Genomic DNA, 10,745 nt, shown 5'->3' on the forward strand with positions numbered 1-10,745 from the left:
TGAGGCAGTGGCCCATCTGTCTTCAAGAACGGGTATCTCAGCAGACTGCAGGGAACATGAGGAGTGCTACTGGCCTTGTCTCCAAGTATTGTGGCAGTGGATAAAGAAACAACAACCCGGTCTTTTAGAGAGTTACAGTCTCCATCTCTTTGCATGAAATTATCTTTTCCTACTGAGCAGTGTCGCCTCTGAAAACTAGGTGGTTGTAGACACGGAAAAAAATGCTAAGATTATTTCCTCTCTTCAGTGTGAAATGCAAATTGATTTCTGACGAGTCCATGAAGAGTCTTCATTGTTAGCCTTTTCCCTGGTGACTTGTGAAGCTGTAACTCTTCTGAATTTATTTTTCACACAGAACAGCATGTATTTTCCCTACTGTTGACCTCTGACTGTGCTACAAGGATGAGAAGTTTTGAAGGGAAGACTGTTTCTTGCAGTAATCAGTTGTAGCAGCAGGCATTTGTTGAGCCTAGGCATTCAGGACAGTAATTCAGGGAAGAGGCAGCCAAATCTGGTTTTGGATGTTCAGACTCTCCTGAGAACAATTCCCAGGACAGCCCTCACAGTTTGTGCCTGCATTCAGAGGACAGTGCCTCATATGACGGAGCCAGCTGTCTTCCCTGATTCAACACAGGTGCTGTGAAGTTACAGACATGGGTTTCTGAGTGTCCACAGGCTTGCTCCTTCTTTTTCTCCGAATTGTTTTGTGCCAAGAAGGCCCGGTTGCTCGCTGTGCTTCCCACTGCTCTGCTAGTGATTGTTACAACAACAAGAAGTAACCCTGCAGTGATTTCATCAAAACACTTACTCCCTGTGGTGCATTTCAGCTTCTTATTGGAATACTTTGGATTAACAGAGCCTTAGAGGAAGAATAAAGAAGTCTTTGTGTTTGTCAAGGATTTTAACTAGTGAGTAAGTGGCAGCCTCCTAGTTTGCAGAGAGAAAGAGCAATTTGATCCTATGTGTTTCTGTTTGAAACCACACACATCTTGTTTTGCTGAGAACACAAGTTCTTTTTTTTTTTTTAACTGATATTTCTATTGTCTTTATCCCCGGAGAGCTTGGTTTTCCCCTGGCTTTACACCTGGTGTGGCTGCTTTGCAGCTGTGTTACGCACATACGTAATGCCACCAGTATCATGTGCTAGATAATGCTCACTGTAATAGTTACACAAGAAGTCTAAAGCAATGGACTTCAATTTCAGCAGTGAGCAGCATGTGTAGATGAAGCCAGAATTTGGCCTTCTCTAATAATGGAGGACCAAAGCGATATCCAGAAACTGACGTTAGTCCCTTGTATCACTAGGTCCTGCAGTAAACGCAGTTTGTCAAACTCAGGGGTCAAGTGTGATTTGAATGGAGGTGAAGCTTGTTTTAAAATATTAAATAAACACATTTGTAACTCAGAGAGAACAGTAAGTCGTCTCTGACCTGCGTATCACAGGCTGAGTAATTTTCACCCAGTTACTCCAGGGTTGTACTCACAATGTTATTATAATATCAGTATGACTATGCAGCAATTCAAATCACAGTGTATATCTGAACGTTCATGGGGAGAAAAAGAGTCTATTTACTTTTTATGCTTGCTGCTCTGGAGCTTAGGAGACCTTGGGCAGCCTGAGGAGTGACATTGGACTGTTAGCTGTATGAATGGTGTGTGAGTGTTTCTAACTTAATTTACCAATGAATGTATGTTGAGCTTGCATTAGCTAAGTGTTAAATGGCAATAAAGGTATTAAGAGTTAATGGAAAATGGAGTACAGAGAGGCTATTGCTTTTGAATAGTACATTTTTGAATAATTGCGTTCCCGGTTGATTTGTTTTTATAGATCTCTTCCATGTCATTCTTTGTGCTTTTTGAAGTAAATTTCTGTGAGGAACAGATGAAATCTAATTTACTATGTGGCTTGCATTTAACAGATATTTTACTGCTGTGGCATTTTATGTAAGTTATTAATTGCAAAGCACATTATGATGTGCAATTCTAATTCTAGCTAATTTGATTACCCTTGCAACACAGTACAACTTAACTTTAGGAAACTCATGTTAGCATGTAATAAGATCTTGCAGTTGGGAGGGAAAAAAAAACCCAAGCTGCTTGAGCACTACATTTTTGTAGCGCCATGCTTAAAATCAGAGTGTTCTATTCTAGTGCTATGCAGGCCTGGAGCGGTGTTGTCCCTCTCCAGCACTGCTGCTGAAAGGGTTGGAAAGACTATCCATAAAGATAACTGTATTTAGAAATATTATCAAGAGTGATTAACCAGTCTCAGTGCTACAATCTTAATATGGGTCCTGAGAGCACTGTGTGTCTAGCTAAAAACCTGCTTGCGTAATGATGGGTAAATGTGCTGAGCTGCAGAGATGTGTGCTCCTTACTCTGTCTTTCAGATAGACCACAGATGGAGAGACAGTCTGATGATGTGGATGCCAACGTGGGACTTAAAAATTGTCGTTCAGTTTTCTAGTTTAAAGCTTTCTGAATAATCACTGAGGTTCATATTAGGCTTCTGTGGGACTGAGCGATAGTCCACATAAGCCACAGTTGCTTATCTGTAAAATAGAAATAGCAGTGCTCTTGTGCCATCCAACAGTATGGTGAGGATGGTGTTTCATCCAGGAATTGCTAAGATGTAGTAGTATGGCCACAGAAGTACTGAGATGGAGAAATTAAACGGTATGGCAAACCATTGTATCCAGTGAATGCTCTCATGTATACTTAAATGTAAAAATCAACCAGATTCATACATACACATCATCAGGATTTTTTGGCAAACTGTTCTTCTACAGAAAAATGCTCTACTGAGGGAACACAACTTTCTGCAAAAGTATTTTGGTTTCCGTGAAGCTTTCTTCATGAAGGGACCTTTGTTCCAAAAAGAAGAATTCACTGTCTTCATCTGCCTGTGCAGCCCCTCGTGAGTTGGGAAAGGCCTGAGTTCAAGTCCAGGCTCTGTCTGATTAACAGCAAGACTGTAAATCTGTTGTCCACTTCCCAGGCGATAGGTGCAGCAACAGTTAATGGCTTTTGTGATTCAGACTCCAGTGGAGTGGTAAGAAGAAATTGCAGAACACTTCCATGCTGTTCTCGAAAGCAGGATTCTTGTCTTTTGTTTTTCACTGATGACGATTTTGTTATTAAATAATTAAAATGCAGATCTTGGATCATGTTGAGATGTAGTACAGAGTACCAATTGCAAAGTTTCTTTATTTGTTGTTCAATACCTTTGTTTTCATCTTTCAGGGCGTGCTGATGGTTGGTCCTCCTGGCACTGGCAAAACAATGCTTGCAAAAGCTGTTGCTACAGAATGTGGAACAACATTCTTCAATGTGTCTTCCTCTACCCTAACATCTAAATACAGGGGCGAGTCTGAGAAGCTGGTCCGCCTCTTGTTTGAAATGGTATGTCCTTAATGACGTGATCTGGGGATCACTAAGGTGAGAAAGGACATCCCTCTTGGTTTTCTGCCCCTCCAGTAGCATGTTGGAAGCATGGAGTTCATTGAACTGACACCCCCTCAACCAATTAGAAAACCACAATCTCTGTGTTTCCATCCTTTTCTGGTATGTTTTTGAGGGTTAAGAAGAAAACGGTTAATCACCCATGTTTAGGATAGCATTTTCCATACTAAACGTAGAGTCGTGACCTTGACAGAAATTCAGTTCTTATTTGGTTATGGGCTAAGAAGCCCATAGGAAGTAGATTTGAAATTGGAAGGGATTTGGAACTGTTATTCTAGAAGCAATACGTGTTTTAGTTCTGTTTCTGTTCTGAATGATGGATGCAAGCCTTTCAGTGAAGTTGTGGGTGCGGTCCATCATATGGGGTATGTGAAGGACATGCCCATGTGGACCTATACGGAAGACTCATTCACCTCTTTGGCACCCTTATTGCACTTCTACCATACGCTCAGTTAAAACGTGTCTCTCTTGAGGTAGGCTGAGCTCCTTTCTGTCCCCTATGCTTACCCCCCACCAGCACAAAAACCTGGACATGAAAACTGCCTGTATTTTGATTGTGTTCCTTTTCCCCTTTGCAAGACCAGTTGCTGAGGAAAACCAACTGACACTGAAAGACCCTTGACTCAAGGAGTAAAATGTAAAGTGTATAAACTTCAGCATATGCCAGACAGTTTGTAAATCAAGATCTTGAATTATTTTCTCATGACAGGCAGGGAAGATATGTATGTAACATGTCTAATGGGACTGGGTCGGGGTCTGATGAGGGCCTGTGCTTGCTGCTGAATCCTTAATGTTTTCATTTGAATAAAGGCGAGGTTTTACGCTCCAACAACAATCTTCATTGATGAGATAGATTCCATCTGCAGCCGCAGAGGCACGTCCGACGAACACGAGGCGAGTCGCAGAGTCAAGTCAGAGCTGCTTGTGCAAATGGACGGTAACAAGTGTTTAGATCTGAGTTTGGGGCTGGGGTGCTGTTTCTTTGCAGGTGGGAATGTAAGAACTTGAGGAATTTCAAAAACTTGGCTTTATGGGTTGAGGAAGGATAAGGCAGAACTTGAGAGTAGTGTATTTTTGCTGTGTTTGAAGGCAGGTGACTGAAAAGGGTGTTCTTTATTTTTTCTAAAATGGCCATTTTGATGGTAAACTGAAAACTCATGTTTAAGAGATACAGACTCTAGGAGAACCAGATAATGGAGATTCGTGCAGGTCTTTAATTTAGATGCAATTTAAACAAATTTCTCCTCTTTGCTAGAGTCTCCAGCTCGGGGACCTCATTGCGAGATCTGATTTTGCTGTATTCTGTGGTGGCAACTAATATTACCCTTTTAGTCAAATTTAGTACCTGTTCTGTGCAGGTGCACATAACAAGGATGATCATCAAAGGAATACTGTACGGCTTAGTGGTTTGATAATCGCCTCTGTATTGCAGTTACTGTTTAACTACTATTTATAATGTCCTCAAATGCGCAGGTTCATTGTGGTAAACTCGGGGTAGGCAACTTTTTGCCCCAAGGTGATAATTTCTTTGTAGTCCTTATTTGGGCAGCCAAGGAGTGTTTCTATTTCTTCTATGGCCTGATTTGACAGTGATAGCAATTTCAGTGGGACTAGTAGGGCCACACTCACATATGACTGTTATTAGCACTGTCAAAGAAAGCCCTCCCCTTGCTCAGCAAAAGAACAAACTGTCTCTCTCTGTGACAATGATGGTTGTGTCGCACCTAAGCTAGGGGAATTTTGGAAGGGGGCACTAGGACTATATAGAGCTGTTGCTTAGCTTTGTCCAGGCTTTTGCAATGTTTGGCTGTGTAGCGTTTGTTAGCAAGCATCTCGATCAATAAGAGCTGTGGAGTGAAATCGCTGTAAACTGTTGTGCTTGCAGGGGTAGGTGGTGCCCTGGAAAATGATGACCCTTCCAAGATGGTTATGGTATTAGCAGCTACAAATTTTCCCTGGGATATCGATGAAGCTCTCCGACGGAGACTGGAGAAGAGGATTTATATACCTTTGCCCACAGGTATGTTTGCTAGGAGCTTTTTCCTTTAAAATGGCCTTTGTAAGACGAGCTTAGGACTCCTGCAGGACTGTTGGGTTTGGAAGGAATCTTAATGTTTTTGTGATGCGCAGTGAGATTCAGGGGTTAATCATTTGGCTGAGTCGCTTTATTTTTAAAGAGAGTGAGAGAAAGAAAAAAAATTACTATTTGCTTGGGGGCTTAAAAACAAAGAGCTGCGGCATTTCATTGCAAGCCCATTGATGGGTTCTTGCATTTTGAAAGAGAGTTAGTTTTAATGAGCCTGGAATTATTTTAAATGTTTAACAGTCAATCCTTGAGTGATCATCAAAGGCAGCCTTTGGACATGTTCAGAAATACTGCAAATGCACTCCGTGCCCTTGCAGACAAATGCAAAGAAGTGGATCCATGAATTTTCACTTACAGGCTTAGTTCATTGTAAATCACTGCTTGCTCGCCTTTATGACTGTGCTTCGAGTCACTCAGAATGCAGCAGGCAGATTGCTTTCCTGCCCTAAGACGTCTCGGCTTGTATTGTCTTCCCTAGCTGTCATTCACCTGTCCTATTAATTTTGAGATTCCTATCACTTGAAGTTTGCATAGCTTCGTTTCTTCTTGGTACAGTGGATGCCTCATCTCCCTGCATGAGCACTCAAGATAACAAGATGCGTGTTCATGGTGACAGCAATTGTGATTGAGTTTAGCTGGTATAAGGACACTTAATAGTTCTACAGCTTGTCTTTGCAGCTTACAGGCGGTAACAGCTTCTAACAGGATGCCTGTCTTTATGACCAATTAGTTTAAAATCCTATCAGCTCTTGCTCCTGTTTCTAATTAAACCAGATTGGTTTTTGACACGGTGTATTACACCCTGGACAACATACAAGATGTGCTCCAGTTTTATTTCCAATCTTATATTCTGTTGCATCTATTCTGTAAATAAGAATGTTGAACTGTTCTGGGCAAGTCTCAATGATGCATTTATAACTGTGCTGTTTGATTTGATGTGGTCAGGCATTTTAATTGAAAAAGTGATATGATGTGTCATATATACACCTGCATATTGTGGAATGTGATGCAAGTATATATTCTGCCATGTTTCATTTTCAAAATACTGCAAGGACTTGCTTATCTCCGTAGCAAAGATTAGAAGAATGTTCTTTGATACAGGATGCTTTCTGCAGGTATGCCATATGTACATTGTGCTCTGTAAATAATAAATCCCGATTTTATAGCCAGTGCCCGTCATGTACGATTGATAACTCTGTATTCTTGACAGTTGTGCAAAGCACACAAAACCAGCAGCTTTAGACAAGCCTTCTAATTTTTTTATATTTCCCCTCCCTCCTTCTTTTAATTAGGGACATCAATAAGCAAAATATAAGTATGGGCATTTCTTTAAGACTTTTAGCTTTTCCTACTGCTACTTCTTCTGTTGTGGTTGTCCTTTTTTCTAGGTCATAAAAATTGGTCACTGTGGAAATAAAGATGCTGAGCTGGTGTTGTGGTTTAACCCCAGCCGGCAACTAAGCACCACGCAGCTGCTCACTCACTCCCCCCAGTTGGGATGGGGGAGAGAATCAGAAGAGTAAAAGTGAGAAAAAAACTCCTGGCTTGAGATAAAGACAGTTTAATAGATAAAGCAGAAGCCACGCACGCAAGCAAAGCAAGACAAGGAATTCATTCACTACTTCCCATGGGCAGGCAGGTGTTCAGCCACCTCCAGGAAAGCAGGGCTCCATCACATGTAGTGGTTACCTGGGAAGACGAATACCTTAACTCCAAACGTCCCCCTCCGTCCTTCTTCTTTCCCCAGCTTTATATACTGAGCATGGCGTTATATGGCATGGAATATCCCTATGGTCATTTGGAGTCAGCTGTCCCAGCTGTGTCCCCTCCCAGCTTTTTGTGCACTCCCAGCCCATTCGCTGGTGGGATGGTACAAGGAGCAGAAGTGGCCTTGACTGCTCAGCAACAACCAAAACCACCAGTGTGCTATCAACACCATTCTTGTCCCAAATCCAAAACCTAGCACTACACTGGCTGCGAGTAAGAAAGTCAACTGTACCCCGCTGAAACCATGACAGCTGGTGTATTTTTCTGTACAGTAAAAGCCAGGAAAGCATTCGTCCTCTTCTTGACCACTCTTGTGTAGAGTAACACTGAAGCCTAAGCTGTCAAATGTGAATTCCTTGTTATAAGCCTAGGCTGCTTAACATATGTACCCAAATGCACGTATGCACATGCCCTCTACAAGAAAAATGGTTAATTGGCTGAATAAGTGCTCATTTACACAGCTGGTTATCACTGTGCGCACGCTGCATCTAGGTCTGAAAGTGGAATACCTGGACATTTATATTGTAAATACATTAATATGTTTACTGTATTAATGTATCTGTTTTCTATCAGGCTTCAGCAGCTTTCTTGGGTCCCAACTGGGTAAAGTGCTTAAACATATGCTTAAAGTTCAGCCTATTGTTAAGGGGTTTGTGCTGTCTGAAGCTCTGTTAATAGAATCCTCATTGTGGTTCTAATGAAACTGTGTGAATAATATGCAATCAAACACTTGAACAGTGAGTGAATCCAAAGGGATATGAGAAGAAGCAGACATTTGTAGGATTGTGCTTTTGTGCCCTTGGGTAGTATGTGACCAAATGCTTTGTCACCTGAGACATAACAGACGGTTTTAATGATGTATGACTTTGGAAAATGTCTCGAGAGTATGCTGGTTTAATATACTACTTTTAACCATATACTTTATTGCATTTGATTGCACACTGTGCTATGTTTTGTTCTGTCTCTTTTCTTGTATTAAACCCTTTTGTTGGTACTTTTCACTGAAAAATCTAAGTTGTGTTTATGTCTTTTTTTAATGTTACTCTTGCAAGTCTTCAAACAAGTATTTTTATGTTGTAGCAAAAGGCAGAGCAGAACTACTTAAGATTAATCTTCGGGAAGTAGAACTGGATCCTGATATCAGCCTTGAAGAAATTGCTGAGAAGATTGAAGGCTATTCTGGTGCTGACATCACTAATGTTTGCAGGTATCTCATCCCCCTTAATTTGCAAATAAAACTGCATGGAAAGTCATCATTTACATTATGTGATAAAAGGCGATACCCCCTGCAGCTGAAGCCACGCTAACAGTGACTACGTTTGAGGCCCAAATCTATTTACTGGAACCATACGTTACTGTCATGTGGAGCAGTGTAAAGACCATGGAGTCTCTGCGTGACATGTGGTTAAGTTTTCCTGGCTCTGAAGAGAAAAAAATTGTCTGAGCGTATCTCATGTTACCATTGTCTGCATTTACTGAATATTTTTAATGTAGTGCAAAACAGGTTTAGATTTTTCTTTTTTTTTAACCCCATGAGTTTAAGAGCTAGAAGTTGTGATTCAAAGGAACCTTTCACAGAATACTTCTTTGGGGCTTCTATATGCTGTTTGTTTGGACAGCCCCCAGTGCAGCACGGTCTTGGTTTCTGCCTGAATCTTCTAGGTGCAAAGGTGATACAGATAGTTTATAGCATTAGTATTGAATTTATTTCCATCCTGTACCCGCGATTTGTTTCATTTTTTGACAAATGAGGCTTTTCTGGTGGAGGATAGGTATTTCAAAAAATTTACCAGTAGGAAGTCTACGTCTCTTACAACATTAGGATCCCTGCCAAGAGAAACTGATCCTTTAAGAACGTGGCTTGGTTGTATTTTTTTTTTTCCCCTGCTGCTTTGCTGAAATTGTGAAATGACTTCATGGTTTTGTGTCACGCAGTGCAATAGTTAAATTACCTGTTCTCCCTGAGGCCTGTGTTATCCCTTGCTGGGAAATGCCTGGGGAAAGAGAAAATGTAATTTCAGACTGCATGTGGGCCATGGTGTGAGAAATGAGCAGTGTTCTCCATGCCAGTGGGCCACGCTGGCAGCATCCAAGCTGGGGAGGAGTTGGAGCAGGTAGAGCATGAGGTGCCACAGGCACCGGTGGCCTCAGCGCTGCAGGGCCACGTGCCTCTAGTGTCTGATGCCTCCTGCGCTGCCCTGTACAGATTCAGGTGCTATGTGCGAGCAGGCAACAGAGCTGGGCTGCACTCTGAGCACTTGCTGACTGTCCTTTTGGGCTACACGGTGGGGACAAGGTTGAAATCTAAGGGGATGGGGCTGCAAAACTCAGACTACTTTAAAAAAAAAAAAAGTCTTTGAGTGCAGTTCCTCTGCTACCCTGCCCTTTCCTGCACTGAAGTTGTAAAATTTAATCTCTATGAATCATTGTAAAAGGTTTTCAGTTTTATAGTTTTAATTATCTCTGCCCATTTACCATATGCTTAAATGGGTTTTGGTGCCAATGCATTCTTTATGTTGAATTAATGTAGTGATCTGGGAACATGGAAGCTAACAAAGATGTGAACTGCATCTTCTATGGTAAATAAATGCTCTCTTAAGTGTTCCTGACAGTGGTTTCTAGCAAGAGAATACAATCAAAATTCATAGGCTTACAGCACATGCTGCTAGCAATTAGCTGCCATACATTGTCCTGTATTTCCAGGGATGCCTCTTTAATGGCAATGAGACGACGTATTAACGGCTTAACCCCAGAAGAGATTCGTGCACTTTCTAAAGAGGAGCTTCAGATGCCGGTTACCAAGGGGGACTTTGAGCTGGCTCTGAAGAAAATCTCCAAATCTGTTTCGGCTGCAGACCTGGAGAAGTATGAAAAATGGATGGCGGAGTTTGGATCTGCTTAATCTCCGTGACAGCTCTCCTTTGCTAGAGTTTTATGGCTTTTGTTGTTTTCACTTGCAAAATGAATTAGAAATCTTTTTAAAGGTTTAATAAAAGGTCTGCTTCTGCCCCCATCCCACCTCCTTCTGGTGACAAGATCTTTTAAACTCCATTTACCTTTAAAGGGAATGAACACAATAATGAGCTGATACTGTAAAAGATATTTTATCTCTGAAATAGTAAAATAAGACAAACAGGAAGGGAAAAATTATACTTGTGAGGATAATCTTTTTATTATTCCTATGAAGAGCAGTGTTACTTAACCTCATAGTCATCTTTCATGGCTGGAATCAATAAATCAGCTGGGGGATGTGACTCCAGAGGAGCTAACAAGGGCTTACTGTACCCCCTGCTCTTAAGTGCTACATTGCTGTTGAGCTGCTGACTCTGCCTCCCTTGAATGTGGCATCGAAGTTACTGTTCTCTCTCCCTCTGCTCGGATATTCAGAGCAAAGCCTGTGGATTAATTGGCATTACACAGAGGAAATGAG

At 41.5% G+C, this 10,745-nt stretch overlaps 1 protein-coding gene across 1 annotated transcript in view; it reads left to right on the plus strand.

Annotated features, from left to right (window-relative positions):
* The window catches only part of KATNAL1 (katanin catalytic subunit A1 like 1), a 36,893-nt gene extending 26,410 nt beyond the window's left edge, over window positions 1–10,483 (plus strand). Inside the window, exons 7-11 of the mRNA XM_082497422.1 lie at window positions 3,244–3,402; window positions 4,273–4,399; window positions 5,348–5,482; window positions 8,396–8,522; window positions 10,019–10,483. Of these exons, the coding sequence (XP_082353548.1) occupies window positions 3,244–3,402; window positions 4,273–4,399; window positions 5,348–5,482; window positions 8,396–8,522; window positions 10,019–10,217 (747 nt within the window). The 3' untranslated portion in view covers window positions 10,218–10,483. The remainder of the gene's footprint in view (window positions 1–3,243; window positions 3,403–4,272; window positions 4,400–5,347; window positions 5,483–8,395; window positions 8,523–10,018) is intronic.
* Window positions 10,484–10,745: the final 262 nt, after the last annotated feature.

Source organism: Vanellus vanellus (assembly GCF_965231255.1).
Source record: "Vanellus vanellus genome assembly, chromosome: 1".
NCBI classification, from domain to species: domain Eukaryota; kingdom Metazoa; phylum Chordata; class Aves; order Charadriiformes; family Charadriidae; genus Vanellus; species Vanellus vanellus.